Source organism: Malurus melanocephalus, unplaced genomic scaffold (genome assembly GCF_030028575.1).
Source record: "Malurus melanocephalus ecotype Western Australia unplaced genomic scaffold, MMel_1.1 scaffold_118, whole genome shotgun sequence".
Taxonomy (NCBI): domain Eukaryota; kingdom Metazoa; phylum Chordata; class Aves; order Passeriformes; family Maluridae; genus Malurus; species Malurus melanocephalus.
The window spans coordinates 455302-471660 of record NW_026623350.1 but is presented as its reverse complement, the minus strand read 5'-3'; the positions used below and the strand labels follow the sequence as shown (position 1 = coordinate 471660).

Here is a 16359-nt window from a genome sequence, read left to right as displayed (position 1 = left end):
GCACTGCCTCTCTCAGACTAAGAACAACAGACAGAAATCTTCTAGGGAATCATACTTCTGGGAAAAAGAAAGAACCAACAAATTTCAGGATTGCTACATCTTGGCTAAGGCTCATTCACCTACTTGCAAAGCCTCTTACCCCTCCTGATCTTCACTCTTGAGGTGCCTATTTGCTGTGCACTTGGAGTCAGGGAGAGCAGGAGCTCTTAAATACATTCACATTTTTATTTCTAATYCTCCAGGTTTTGCATTCAGCAAGGCACTCAGGCCAGCAGTGTCTCAGGCAGCTCTGTTAAAGCACCTTCTGACTGATTGGGGACCACATTGCTACTCAGCTGAAAAGCTGATGGGACAGTCAATGACTGCATCTGAAAGCAAGGCTGTTAAACAGTGCATTTGCCCACAAGGAGAGCAGTGTTCAGCCACTCCACCAAAATACAGCAGGCATATTAATTAGTGGTTACCAAATGCTTTAACTTTTCGCAGACCTTTTTAAGTGCTGAGCATTTCAATTGGCAGGACAGGCACGCCTGAGAATTCAGTGTATTGTTGGAAACTGACATTTCCTTCTCCTRCAGTCCTTCCCATCAAGAAGTGTCTCATGGAACAAACAAGTGTCTACATTGTGATTATGCCAATGGAGGAACTGGGTCAGACATGGATGCCAGCTGGATCAGACCCACAGAGCAGATGAATGATTTAGTCAAGCGAAAACTAAGTCATTTGATGCCAGGCCCAGTGCTCCATCCACACCATCAGAGGTTACTGARTAAGGGATGTAAATAAGCCCCCAAAGGAACTGATGTATCATGAAGGGCAAAGGGCCTCTGAAGCTATGTGTAACGGCATAAAGCACAAGTATATTACATGTTTAGCTCTGTCCCTGCTTCTCTGTCATGAGGACAATGGGTTGCTCAGACAGTTGTCCTCTGGTCAGCCCATGACCTTATTCCCTATGGAAATGCAGGTAAAAGTGTGCATACTATTCACTAGTAGAACAGAAGTCTTGCTTTACATGGGCTGAGAGAATGTTTCTTATACCCAAATGAGATTTTTGCATGCATCTGCATACTCACCCAGACAGTGCCTCTGCCGTGCTCCATGCCTGAGTGTCATGCCCGGTTGCTCTGCGTAGCAGGCATGTCATACGCACACAGCGACCCGGTACAAGAGCACATTCTGCAGGCCAAGTCTCAGGCAAAAATTCACCTATTAAACCTAAGTGTGTTGGTCGTTTCTTGCAGTGAATTGGGCTTTCACTAGGAATTAACATAAGCTGTAATGACTAATCTTATACTCTGTGCCCTTCATTATTTTCTTTTCACAGTTCAACCACTTTCCTCCTTAATACTAAAACACTAATGTCTTACATAGCATTCAGAGCATTATTTCCTGCTGGCTGTGTTTTGCTATGCTCTAAGCCTCTATCACAATGCATGCAAAGGATAATGGCTGAATTTGTAATGCTTTTAACTAAAAAAATACTTTTAAAAACAGAAACCATAAATTATTTATTCCTCTTTGTCCATTGTTTTAAGCACTGAATCTTCTCCCAAGATTTTACACAGTTCATTCAGTCTCTGCTGCATTTTAGGAATTCCTGCAAGCTGGGATTCCAGTCTCTGTTTTTCCTCACTCAGTGATAAACGGATAGCGGTGTCCAACTGCTCGAACCGCCAGCCGCCCTGTCCGTCAAACTGCAGCAAATGAGTGTGGTACTTCCTGCAGCAGAAATGAAAACATTAGTAATGGCATAGGGAATAGATGGTTTATTTTTGCATGCAAATTTGGACCTATGTGTCTCTTTGCAAAGGTGCCTCACAGGAATTTGAGAGTTGTCCAGTTCTGRATCACTGGGTAACACCTTTTTTTCAATGACTCGTTATCCCAGGACACTCTTTCATAAGGGATTTGGGTATCTCAAAGCCCATCACCAGGACTGCCCCAGGCCAATCGTGAAATTCAGTGGGTTCCAGCTGGAAGCAGCAGCACTGGTGTGGGCTCCCAGCCAGGGCAGTTGTTGCCTCAGCAGCGCACATGGCTGGGTTCTGAGCCCCTCACCTGCAGGGATGCTGGCAGGAGYGGGCAGCAGGGCTGTGGAATCTCATCACCTGCTGTCTCTGGCCAAGGTGGTGGACTCCCTCTTACWGCCTCCCTTTTAGAGACATGGTGGCTACAGTTGCCTTCACTACAACAATATCAAATGCCTTTTTCCTCAGGAACTAGAACAKCAGCATTAGACAAGGCTCATTTCTCCCTCGGGATGTCTAGTCCCAGTTTAGTACTTTTACATCCCTTTCTGACAGACGTCTTACCTCTTTAGCAGAAAACCGGCTGATGAACCCAATCCTACTGATAAAACTTAAGTTTGTTCCCCTGCATCTTATAAGGTTGGCTAAAGGTAACTTCATTCCTAAAACGTGGTTCAGTTTGCAAGGGACCAAAATAAAGAAAATCTGTGTAGGAGTCACAGATCTTTCAGTGAGTATCAGGGTGTGTGCACTGAAAATATTCAAAGGTGTACATATATGGAGTCTGTCAAGATCTGACAAAACATTTTTCAGGAGGAGCCAGAGGAAGAGCAGAGAGCTCCCTCAGAGYCTCTGGCATGTGTAATTTATCACTATAAATTATAGAAGGTAAAATGCATCATAAAACACTGATTATAAATCACACTCAGGGAACGTGACAGTTTTAATAAACTCCATGGCTTATGACATGGCACTGAAAAGAGACTCATCTCCAGAATTATATTCACCACTTCTTGAATATCATCCTTTGTGACACCAAATGCTTAACCCATGCCTCCATTTCCACACCCCCCCCCCCTCCAAAACCCAGGAGGGTAAATGCTGAAGATAGAGGACACAACTGAAGTTTAAAAATTGGATATATTATTCCTATGGAAAAACAAAGCATAGTTTAACCACTTGCCATGTTTCCCATCTTCTCCYTGCATTGGTAAACTTCCCCAGGACACCTCATGTATCTTGTCACCTTTACGGAACAACCTGGTGATGCCTGCTGTGGCTGTGGCATAGACTAGCTAATTACCTCTTAGATATCTGCATGTTAATAACTGAAACATGTTAAAAAAATAAGGGGAATGAATAAATATCTTTCAAGGAATGAAAAAAATCTATGCTAAAACAATTTACATCACTATTGTTGCAGACAAGTTATCTTAGAAACTGTGGTACATATGACTAAACAATAGTACATAGGATAAAGGCCAATCCACTGATTGCCAGAGAGCTAAAGGCAAACACCAAGATAAAGCCCTGAACATACTTACCAAAGAGAAGGTCTATGTGTTATGGAAAGCAGGGATATCCCAGCAGCTTTTGCAGCTTGGAATATCTTTCCTTCCACATCAATGCTTACAGCACTTGTACATTCATCCAGCAATGCATAYTTCGGCCTTTCAAAAGAAGATAAAAAACATTACTCTCCCAGGTTTTGGACAGTATTCCCATGTACAATGTCTAATTGAAAGAACAACAGGAAGCAGAGAGCTATTTTTGCCAGACAGCTGTTTCTTTTTTACAGCTGGAAGCTAGGCTGGCAACAACATAAAGTTTCCATGCATTATTCAGGTGCAGAGACAACTTCTAGGGAAAATGGGATTTATTTCCTGGCCCATCTGAGTACACAGTGATCTAACTTTCATGTCCTAGTCTGACCTAGTATTATTTTGTACTCTCATGAAGTTATGCAGTAGCTAAAGGTGAATCAAAGCTCCTATCCACTGCTATGTATGGACTGGGMTGTCTTATGTGCTTTTAGTCTCCAAAATCAAAAGGTTAAGGAGCTTGGCTTTCAAACTCCAAGAGCTTCTTGCAACAGCCCATCAGACTCTGCAACATTTGTAGGAGGGAAGACAATTGTGCCTGAGAGGTTAAAGAAGTATCTGGAAAAGATAATGCTATGTTGCCAAAAGCAAAGCTTAAGAAGCATCATCCAAACTAAAGGCTGAGCTTGTATGAATAAACAACAAGGTTTATGCAGGTCCTATGCTAGACAGTGTTGCACATTGCATGCAGATCATAGTCTACTACTGCTCAAACAGGAAACCTGCAAAACTCTTTTCCATTTTTCAATGCTTCTTAAGGAACAAATCGTAACACTCACTTGTGGTAAAACATCCGGGCCATGCCCATCCTTTGTTTTTCTCCTCCTGATAACACATCTTTCCAATCCATGATTGCATCCCAGCCTTYAGAAAAAATGCAAACAAAATGAGTGAGGACAATGTAAGTTTCTGAAGGAAAAGCAGATTCACTTGCAACATCTCTGCAATCTGTAGCCAAAATCATAAAGCATTTCCACTGCAGAAGCTCAGGCTTCTGGATCACATCTTCTGAAGTACCTCAATATCTATCCACTGGCARTGAATTGGAAAAATATCCCTTATATCATGACAATTTTGAAAGTGGAATATTATCTTTTTGGTTACTTATCATCTCTTTGAAAAAATTCTTTGATCTATATATAACTAGTAATTTTATTCTGTCATATTTGTTTCATGGAACAATTTCCTACTTTTTCGTGAAAAGTGTGAGTGGAAATTTAAAAGCAAATTAAATATACAAAGTGTGAAAAATAAAGAGTGGTGTCAGACTGCACTCACTACTGTAGGGAAAGAAAACTGTCAAAAAACCCAACAGRAACACAACTGCAGACACAGGGATAYATCTGTGTGCACAGACAGACAGCAAAACTGCAATCAGACAGGAGAATCTTCTATAAAAGTTTCCTACTACCTTGTACTTAAAAACAAACCACAACTGCTATAATATGGGGTATCCTTATTTAATATTCTGCATGGTATCTAACTGATTTATTTCTTTATCACTTTCAGGTACATGCAACAGGAGCATGAGGAACTTTATCTCTGATCTTACAGCAGACTGGTGTTCTGCTGTATGATTCATGTGAGTACTCCTAATGAAAACCTTAAAATAACAAATTACCTTACTGAAAATAAGTTTTCAGTCAAAAGAATCCAGATTGATAGAGTAGCAAAACAGACGTATTTTCAAAAATAAGAGTGTGGATGTAGCAAAAAATCTGCTAAGACATTTCTCTCAACAGATTATCATTATTATTCATGAGACAAGCAGCTGGAGGGGGGCTGAAAGTAAGACAATGTTTCTTCAGATCAGCCCAGAAATACTGCCACTAARAAGTTAGTAACACAACCAAATAAAYATTTGCCAGAAAAGTGTATAAATGAGAAAACAAAGAGGGTGGGCTGTGTTATTTCTGATACCTGAACAAATGTGAGACAATGGGGCTTGTAACAATGCAGGAGGCTCAGCACTGCTCTGCATGTGAATGGTGCTGTACCAGGGCTTGGTTGGACTGACCAAAACATAAGTGAAACATCCCATGAGGGGCTTTGTGACTGAAAACAGGAGTTAATAATGACAGAGACTAAATTTCAAGATTTTGCTTTACATGAAATTGGAATATATAGTGTAATGATTTTTTAATCAATATTTATAAAGTTAATTTTAAAACCAGGCATATGCACATGAGAAAGACATCATCTTTAGTGATCCCATAGTTTTCCCTTGTTTTTCTTTCATTCTTGYTCAAGGATGTCAGTAGGTACCCTCCCGGAGGCACAAACAGTGCTTTCTATCAGCAGGCTCCCAGCAAAGATGGAGTTGTGCAGTGATTAACCAAATCACCATTTGGATGTACGCTGGTAAAGGGAACAGATACACACAGAGATACGTACAGACTGCTACTGCTGAGCAGTCCTGGTGCTGGGACCTCACAGAGAGCAGAGAGCACCAACACCTTGAGATTCCAAAAAGCACTGTAAAATACCTGGAGCGCTCCCTTTTGGCAAAGGGCTYTAGCAAGGGATGGGAACAGCTCTTCACAAAAGCCATAGAAACAACTATGTTTCTGAAGACAACATTCAAGCTGCTGCTTWTGTTGTTATTTTTAAGCTGAGAATACAGATGAGCTCCAGGACCTGGATCTGAGCTAGGGTGTGGGTGGGTGTGCATGTGTGCACATGTGCCTGGGGAAGCAGTGCCTGCATGCATACAGCTGCTTCCTGATCAGCTGGTTTATAAGGTTTATTACAAGRCAAAAAGGGAATGAAGTTCAGGAAGAAGCATCCTCATCAGCAAAATAATTCTATTATTTTCTCTTAAGGTATAAGATTTAATTGCTGTTTACCAGGATACAATGGTCACCTCAGTGGTCTCTTCAACTTACGTTCTAACTGAACATGAGACGTGCATCTTGTCTCTTCCAGCCTAGCATGCTCCCTGAATTTTCCACTTGAAACACCTCGAACAACAGATAATTTTATATGCAATGCATATAAATTTTATATTATCCCTTAAAAAAATTCTTTTCCAACATCTAAATAATTTTATCTGAACACTTAGGCATTGTRACTCACACTAAACTGACTCCCTCCTGTCCATGAACAATAGGGCACCTACTTGTCTCCTGTTCCTTCCTGCTGACAYGGCACAGGTCAGGGAAGGTACTTAGTGTTCTGGAAGTATCAGCCAAGTCAGTGTCTTAGGTCACCCTAAGTCCACTTCACAAAGGAAGAAATGAAACAGCTCATCTATAAATTCAGCACAAATCTCTCAGTAGGTACAAACACAATCCTGGCTTTCAGAATCCGAATTCCCTGCYCACCTTCTTGTTATGGTTTTTGCAGCCAGTAAGACAAAGAGCATGTTTAATGTGCTGGGCACAGTAACAGCAGTAGAAATACATATAGCTGTCAGCAAAAACTACAGATAGTCTCAAAATAGCAGCATTTAATTTTCTAGCATGGCTTCTTCCATAATCTCAGTTATAATCTTCTTCAATCTCAGTTTTCTGAAGGAAAATGCAAGCAGTATTTGACAATAAAAAAWGGGTTACTCCTGGGATCTGTAGCCCTCTGTATCCTTCATCCTTGCGAATCCTTGCATTTTCATGCAAGACAGAGCATTCAGCTGGCATGAAAAGATAAGCTTAAAAGTCCCTTTTTCAGATCTACATTCCAATGCACCTTATCAGACATGGACTGGAGAACACAAGAAAGGCTAACACAGCAGACCACAGCCAGAGAGTCCACCCCTGCTGAGTTTTCAGGCATGGAAGCCTCTTTGACAGCGGAAGAGAGCTCAGTGCTGTGCAGGATGAATATGCAAGGGCAACCCGGAGCTGAGCAAGGAACAAAGAGACCATCAATTGCATGAGCCCCRGCTCAGCATGACACTGTAGGGATTTGTGTCTCTGGATTTCAGAGCCACTGGAAAAGCTGGCACAGCTCTCCAGAGTTCCTGCTGGTACCAGTAACAAAAGCAAATCCAGGGCTAAAATGATCAGATGAAATAATCTCACAGAGAGGAAATGGGCTTGTCTGTGTGTTTATACATGGCCTGGCAGAAAGGCTCTCTGGACAAGACCCAAAGATATGACAAATGTGCAAAATAATGAGGAATAATTATAATCTGGGGTGCTGAGAGACCATAAACAGGTTGAACTTGCTCAGTAATGTCATCAGCCCCAACCGGACAGGCCCGGTCACRCGGGCACGGCGCAGCTACACGTCCCCACGGCTCCTCTCGTGTGACAGGCTGCTGGCAGCCCAGGGCTCAGCACGACTGACACTTGTTGAACAGACACCAATTTTCAAAGCACTTCAAAAGGGAYTACTTTATGTGTATGTACTGCATATATCCATGCTTTTAGCCCCCTTTTCTGGACRTGCTTTTTCACCACACATGCTGAATATAATCTTGGTAGAGCTAACAACTTTGCAGATGTTGATGGGGCACCTTACAGATAATAACAAGCTAAGTAACAGAACAGCATCCCTCTAATATCCAGCTGGTGAGAAAAACATTAGTGAGGGCCTCAGTAGGAAGGGAACTCCGACCCCAGCCACGCACTGGGTTCTTTCAAGGCTTAGGCTCAGGCACATCCAGAATAGCGGTGGTAGGGAGGAGGTTGTTGTTTTGGTGGATTTGATGTATTCTGTTGATACCAACTGAAAAATGTTTCATGAGGGTAACAATTGGCTAATTTGGCTAAATGCCAAATTGGGCTATTTATTCTATTTACTTCTAACTGCGTCAAACCTTAATGCTAGGAAAAGAGGAATTTCTGTCATTGGCAGCAACAGAAACAACATCAGGCATAATGCTTGTAATATGGTGACCCTTATACTGATGCAACATGAAGTAATTCAGTTAAAGGACAATAAAGTCATACCAGGACAAATAATTAGAGTCAAAGTTGTGCACTTCTRGCTTCATCTGGCTTTTTCCTAGCTATCCACAAGGAGCAGGATACAAAACTGCAAAGCATCAGATTATACATGCATGACATTTGTGATCAATTAAAGCACCAAAGTTTTATATGGGATTTTTCATTATTTAACAAGGAAAAAGTTCCATTTTTAATAAAAATAATTTTAATTAAAAATATTATTTTAAGTAAAGGAATAAAAATAAAAATTAGAATTTAAAATATTAGTCTGTGTATGAACAAAAAATTTCAACTGTTCATTTTCAGCAAGTATTTCTATGTCTTGCTAGTTAAAAAAAACCCAAAAAAACAGAACATGAGTCTTTTTCCCAGACCAGGGCAGCTCTAAAAAATATCTAAGCATATGAAATCCACATARTGTGTGAAATCATATGTCACGGATTTTCTCTCTGCTCCTACCTTGGCACTTGTCTCCTGCAAATGCCCAAGAAGAAAAGGGAACAAGTAAGTATATTATGGTCCTAAAAACTTCCTGGTATGTGATAATCTCTTTCCTTGTTTTCCGGCTTTGCCCACTTCTTTCACTTTAGATCACAAAGCACCCTAAGACACGTTTTTTCCCAACATTTGTTTGTGCAAACTTTTGCACAGTGTGCCCTTATCCTGAGCTTCAATAGAGCACCAGTGAACATTAACAGTGTCCTCTAGACTTTGTAATGGACTGYGTGTGTTGAGCATGGGCAGTCGGACAGGCAGAAGAGCAAGAACAAGGCCAGCAATAAATCCTTTCTTTGGCACAGAAAGCAGTGCGAGACTGATCCAAACCTGGGATTTCAGCCTGGCAACACAGAACAGTGACTGCAGSCAGGGCATCTCGTATGTGGGGCACAGTGACTGCCCCATCACCAGTTAGTTACACACTCCAGCTGCAGGGTCAGAAAGCACAGCCATGTGCACTCAGAGACTGCTGGGGGGTGGCTTGGACCGCCAAGGGTCAGGTGCTGTGCAGTCCAACCACAAGTACCAGCACACAGTGAATGCACACACTCCACAGTGACTTCCTGCCAGTGACAATTTAACTGCTCCTCCTTTTCCAGCTGTTCATTCCAACATTCCTGCTTGCTTTTCTGAAATCTGGGCACCTCACTTAGCGAAATAAGTGACTCAGGAACACTACCAGGAATAGTTATAGTGTCAGTGTACGAAGGAGAGGCCTTCCCTGCAATTGTTCTGGTCACTGAGTTTACCTCTGCCCACTTTTTCTTGTGTTGTAGGATCAGATCTGAATAATAATATGAATCAGAATTATGGCAGATTTTCTATTGTAACTTGAGGGCCAACAGCCATTATTACATTATTAATGAAGAATTGTTAACCMATGGTAGAGAACTACCTGTAGGTACACAATTGCTGCTGTAAGTGATTACTACTTCCCACTCTAAAATGTGCAGAAAAGACTCTGAAGTGTTCATGTATACTTTAGAAATAAAAGACACCTTCTGCCTTTTCAACAGAACAAGCTCCCATCCAGAAACTGGAATTTAGACATTGTTTTGGGGTTCCCAGTGGCTGAAGCTCTACTCTCTGTTGTCAGAACAATCCTGAGAGTCACCAAGCACACACTTTACAAGGCAATGCCCCCAAAATACCTCATCAAAAACAGCACTGACAGCTGGCACAGAAAGGCTGAGTACACTCACACACCCCTTAGAGGGGTCTGAAGAACTTTTTTGTTCTCTCTAAAAYTTACCAATTCTGCCCTATGTTGGCTTTAAACACATAATGATGGGGAGGAAATTGAAACTAGAGATCAGAGGCTGGTAGGAATAAAAAGATGAAAATTATTGCTGTGCTTGGGGAAAAAAAGCCATGAAATGCTCCAGTTCCTTAGACACAAAATAGTCTTTTAGCATCTTGACATTTATAGTGCCAGTATATATATGCTGTCCCCTACTTGGAGAACAAACAATGCTGAGAACACATGGCAAACAGCAAGCAGTAGATGGCAACACTCTACTGCCAGCCAGTGTCACTTGGTTATTTTTAACTCGCTCACTCTGGTGGGGTGTTCTCTGACACTCCTCAGAATGCATACTCCTGCTGATCACACAAACCAGGAAGGTGAAAGCAGATCTGATTCCTCCTTCACAYGCTTTTGAGTTAATGTAGTCAGAGACATTACAATGTTTTAAGACAGGTTACAGTTTCTAAGAAAATCAAGGGAGATCAGTGATCTCAGATTACCAGGAAAAGACTGGACATCACAAGATAATGAGGATGCTCAGCTTGGGCATGTATTTACTGAGGAGGGGAGAAGCACTCAGCTCTTCTCCCTCCATTAGTATCAGAAACRACAACCATGGCTCCCACAGCCACAAAGGTCTGGATTCAGTTTTGCCAGTGCAGTCAGTAAAGGTCAGTCACACTAAGACACACATACAAGGAATGGATTTTCTCAAGTTTTTTTACATAAATATGCAATTTACCTCCTTCTCTTTGAACTATGTGGTACAGATGAACCATATGCAGAATAGACTCCAGATCTTGATCCTGGTAGCCTTTCTCATGCATGTCTTCCACTGAGTCTGGATAGATGACTTGATCCCGTAGTGTTCCAATGGACATGTAGGGCCTGAGAAACAATACAGGAAAACTCATAATCTGAGGATGGCTTCAGATCAGATCAGCACATCTTGCTGATGCTCTATGAACAGAGTATAAGGTTTTAAACACTATGTTGCTGAAACTGGATTTATCCRGTAGGTGCATTGTGGCTGAACATTTTTCTAAACTTACCCTAGGGACAATCCTAGGGTATTGTTTCCRTAACAGCTGATTACAGGGTAACAACGGGGCAAGTGTTAGCATGGAAACACAATGACAGATTAGGCAGAATAAATATCCACTTCATAGCCCATTTTGAGTGCTTTCACTTGGAATCAGCAGAACTATCCTGTATTCAATTGAGGTTTGGTACTCTATGAGATTAAGATACTGCTTTAAATATTCACATGTTAAAATTAAGTTGTAAAAAAAGCATTGCAGTTCAAACTGGGAAAAAAAAATCCAAGGTGCAGGAGGAGACACACAAGTGAGGCAGGAGAGCACTGAAAACCTTCTTTGCACACTACCATTCTACAGGGCAGAACTGGGACCAGGCATAACTTAGCTGGCTCTAGAAGGCAGTATTCCACTTCTGAATTGCAAACTAGCACACATTAAAGGGGCTGGTCACCTTAAACATCCCAGCACCAGCCTCCCTTTGCCAAGCACAAGGTTGTGCTGTATTGAAGCAGCTTCTGAATCACCATATTTCCAGACCAGGTAATACCATCTGTCTTACTAAACTAGGCTGTCTTCWATTTGAAGCCTTAGTCCCCGGTCATGGTTATGCCCCTGGAAAGGCTATGGACAATTGCCACAACATCATGGGCTGTGCCCAGCCTCTGGTACAGACCAGGCCCCAAAAATTCCCCCAGACTCAAAACAAAGTAAACTGAAAGAACAGTTTCACAGCTCTCTAAAAGACATCAAGTCATTCAGGTTAGGATAGCAAAGACAAGGCACATCTATTTGACCATTTCTTTTGTTGCTCTGAAGATTTCTTGTGAAGGACAAATATCCATGCTGTCTCACAGACACTGCTGATAACTCTTGGAAACTAGAAACACCGCAGGAAGTCTGTGGGATTTTGAGTTTGAAAGAGGAGGCCAGAGCCAAAGAACAAAGACCAGCTCCAGACTCTGTACTGCTTTCTATGCCAAGAGTTCCACGAACTTGCTCTGGGCTCATCTGCTAAGACAATTCTAGCCTTATCAGAGCTGTGGTACCAGAGGATGATGACAGTGCATTAGTAAAAACTGAGCCAGCAACAAGGAGGCTTCCAGGCAGCTTGCTCTTGCCACCAAAAACTGTTTCCAACAACTTCATAGTGTATTAACAAGAGGTCAGTTTTCTTCCCTAAAAAGCTCTGGACCTGTGTGGTAGGAAGGTCTCAGCCATGAAGAGGCTTTGCTGGACAGAGATGTGTAATAACTCAGCAGCAGATTTCTTCCGTTCCCTTGTAGGATCTGCAGAAGGGTGGATCTAGCCATTGTTATTCTGAGAGTCCCTAAAACACACCACAGAGTAATGTGAAGGAACTCACAATGCAACAAAWGAAGAATTACAGAACTAAAGCTGCAATATGAATAAAATTCACATGAAAGCTGGCATCAGCTGCATTGGTTTTCGTGCTGCAAGCATCCATGGTGAACTGTCTGTACCCACCTGTAGTTACACTACTTTCACCACCAGCTGGGTGAGGGTGTGAAGAGCAGGGAATCTGAACCTTTTGCAAGTATTTGGTCATCTCCGTGTTGTGGCAAGCACTCAGATGGAGCAAAACCAGAACCACAAGTCAAATACAAGCACTGCTTGCTCCTCTTTGCTCATTGTTCTGCTCTCTGGTTATTGTGGGAATAGTRCTGCTTCGGGCTGCTGCATGAACACTAGCACCAAGTGCAGTGAACCACTTACATTAATTGGGATATTGCAAAATTTCAATTCTAAACATTAAGTAACTTCATGCATTAATGAGATATTACATATCCATAATGCTCTGCATCTAAAATCCCAAAGGGCTTTACTTCTTGCATATGCAGAAATCACATCACYTGCTCCAGACTGCTGCCACCTCTGGGACAGAAGAGCAACTCCACCTGGGCTCAGAATGGTTTAAATCAGTGGGTAGACTGTGTAATTTAGGTGAAGCTGCAGGTAAGGGTAAGGAGGACACAGGTATCTATCATATAATTTGTCTAGGGTTTAGTACCTTAATCCTGTGAAGTATGATCCTGTAATGACTAGCAGCTCTGAGATTTAACCTACAGCGAAACAGAGAAAGCAATGCTCAAAAGCACCTTGCCAGGACACTTGGTGCCATGCTGTTTACTAAGTCGCTAGCATTGCTTCCTAGCACAGCTGGATTTTCCTTGTGGCCCCCCATCTAAGCACACTGGTACTACCATGCATGCCTCTCCCCACTTAGTTTTTAAAAATTACAGAAAAGTCACTGCAGTGGAGTAACAAACCCCATCAATTACTAACTAACAGAAAGAAGAAATAGCTTTCAGGTTACAGGTCTGCCCTGGGAGGTGATAGAGGATCTTCTGCTCCATCCATGTCAAGCCACTCACGTCCCTGAGGGGACACTTCATCTTTCTTGGCATGAAAGATGGGGCTCCAAATCTTGACAACAAAAAGAGACACCTCTCTGGTTGGTTTATCCTATTCATTTAAGGGTGGGGATGGATTGCAACCTGGCAGTGTCTTCTCCCTTGATGGGGGTACAGCCCAGGCAAATAACTTAGATAACTAATTTCCAAAGTGCTAAASTTAGATGTGATCTCACCTAACTCAWAATCTTACATTAAACCAGAATTTTCAGCCATACCTTGAAGATAACAACCTCCTTATGTACCACGGGTGCCACAAATTAAAACCTGTCAAACATCCGATGTTCTTGTAATTGAGGTTACATGTGTGTGATAACTGGACACCAGGCAGTAAGTATGGGTAACTGGATACAGCAAMAGAGAAATTTTGGCTTTGCCAGTAAGCTCCTCGTTCAAATACTGTTGACATTAATTTTTCTGCAGTTTGAGCAACAAAAACAGTCTTTTGGTCCTAAAGTAATATTCGAGTTTAACTGGACTTAATTGATTTCTGATGGAGTTTTTCCTTTCAGCCACGGTGTCTGGGCTCCAGTCTCAAAGAAAGTACTTTTACAGACTCTGAAAGCAACTCCTCTGCCATGCTGAGGTCATGTCTTTGATGGCAATAGCTCTGCCATTGTTTTCTTTCTCTGCTTTCTGAAAAGAGATTTCTATGGTGTTTTTGAGATACAGGATTTAAGATCCTTTTTTAAAGGATCCTTTTTTAAAATCCTTTTTTAATCCTTTTTTAAAGCTTTGGTATCAAGCCTCCAGAAAGCCAAGAAAACTTAAAAATTCTTGCCTGTTTTTCTGGAATATCAAGSCATTTTTTAGAAGAAACATATTCAATTCTCATAAACTGATGGTTTTTCAGTCAGTTTGAGAGCTTTGCTGCAGGACCAATTCTAGCTTGGTGCACTTAGCACTTCACCTTGCAGCATTGTAACTTCATTCTGCTAGAAACAAGCCATCACCCCTAAGGCTTATGGCTTCCTCCTTGCAGTGCAGGCTTGAAAGAAAGATTTTCAAGACGTGCTACAATCTGAAGCCAGTGGCAATTCCCCAGGGTCCTACTGACACATGACATCGTGTATGATGCTGGCAAAATCATTGAGAAAACACAATGAGAGGAAGAGCAAGTGCTGCCGATCCTATGGTCTCTTCACTGCATCAGCTGTGGGAAGAAAAAAGGAGCAGGTGCTACAGAACATTCAGCAGGACATAGCAGCCCCTGCTCTTTCCAGAGAACTTACATGCTGGAGCCATTAGGCATGAAGAAAAGGGTATAATGCAATTCAAAGGGACTATAGATCAACCCTGCACAGAGCAGCCAGGCTGTACTAACATCTAGTAATTCCCTGATGTCTTGAAGAGCAAAGGACTTGAAGAGCAAAAACTTGCTCAGATGTCAAGAAATTTCTGGTCCAAAAACAGAACAAGTCATATTCACTTGAAAATATTTCCACCACTTCCTGAATGTATTCAAAKGTGTTTTCATCTTCCATGCAAAATAAATGGTGCTGACAAAACTGATAATCTGTTACTGCAGATCCATARTTTTGTTTTAAAGAATTAGAGCAAGTAATCAATATGGACTTTGAGAGTCTGTAAAGCAATGTGAATGGTCATGGTCTTAACTACAAGCACTGAGTAAGAAAGCAACCAAAGCTAAACTCTAATTAGGTGTCTGGCATCAGAAGTTAAAAGRTATTAGTCCAATATAAGTGCCCAAGGAACTGCTTTCAGGGACAGTTTAAAGCTCACCTTGCTTTCCTTGGCACAGCTGGAATTAAAATTTCCCATGTTAATGGCCCCARCTGAGTGATCAACACCTGATTTGCCATTTGCTGTCCAAGTGTGTTTGCAGCTATTATTGCAATATTATTCTCAYAGATCTGTGAAGTTATGTGGGAAAACTATGTGCAATGCAACTATAAACACTTGGCTGACCCATTTTATAACCTTCTGTCTCTGGGTGACAAGATGCATATTTAATACATCCAAGTGGGAGAGAAAAAGAGGAACACTACACCTGGGATTCTCCTTTTCAGATAAAYTGCAGCTTGGATTTTCAATGAAGGCTGGACAGCTTCAGAGTGTAATTCAGAATGCTTGATTTGACAACTAAAATAAAATGTATTCCAAATTTAGGCATCTCTATTTAAAAAGGTGATAYTGGAGCCCAAGCCCCACCCATGGAGGTATTTTCCTAGGAAACTTGAATGATCTTAAGCAATCAGTGCCTGCACTGAAGAATCTCCAGTCCAAAAAGCCAATATTGTCTAATTCCTTAAAAGGTCCAGCACAGCATGGAATATGAGAACAACAGTTTTAAGTCCAGCACAAAACCCTGCAGCTACTAGAGATGCAAGAGTAAGGACAGTATGACAAACTTCTGTTTAGCAAATCTCTTCCAAGAACTGGGTTCAGGCTGAAGTTCTTCTCACCTTGCAGGGCATCAGATTGCTCTTTTTCTAGGCTAGTGTCCCGGCCAAAGAGGAGTCAAAGGGAGGGCACTTTCTAATCTTCCCACTGAAGCAAGCAAACTACTGTTAAAAGGCAGGAACCATATGTGCAAAGMGTTACTGTAAAGAACCTAATCACATACTATACAGTCAGAGTCCTTAACTGGAAAGAGAGAGACTTTAGTACCAGTTTGTTTTTTGTTTTTTTTTTTCCCAATGCTCTCTAAGATAAAATGCAGTAACTATTCTAACTCTTCAGCACCATTGCAAAAACATTTAAATCTTATTTAGGTGCCTGCTCTCAGGAGAGACACATGGGTTTAACGTTTAGCTCTCAGTTTGGCACCTAAACTGCAGGAAGAGGCAGAAGATCAGMCGTACATTTATACTTAGAGATTCCTATAGGTTAACTCTAGGTGGCTCCCTTTACCTACTACACATGTATTTTGGACCATTTT

At 41.6% G+C, this 16359-nt stretch overlaps 1 protein-coding gene across 1 annotated transcript in view; it reads right to left on the bottom strand.

The window, feature by feature from the left end:
* Window positions 1–1482: 1482 nt before the first annotated feature.
* Window positions 1483–16359, bottom strand: part of ABCD2 (ATP binding cassette subfamily D member 2) — a 40130-nt gene continuing 25253 nt past the window's right edge. The window contains exons 7-10 of the mRNA XM_057370048.1: window positions 10728–10873; window positions 4132–4216; window positions 3296–3421; window positions 1483–1722 (exon numbers count right to left, since the gene is read on the bottom strand). Of these exons, the coding sequence (XP_057226031.1) occupies window positions 1512–1722; window positions 3296–3421; window positions 4132–4216; window positions 10728–10873 (568 nt within the window). The 3' untranslated portion in view covers window positions 1483–1511. The remainder of the gene's footprint in view (window positions 1723–3295; window positions 3422–4131; window positions 4217–10727; window positions 10874–16359) is intronic.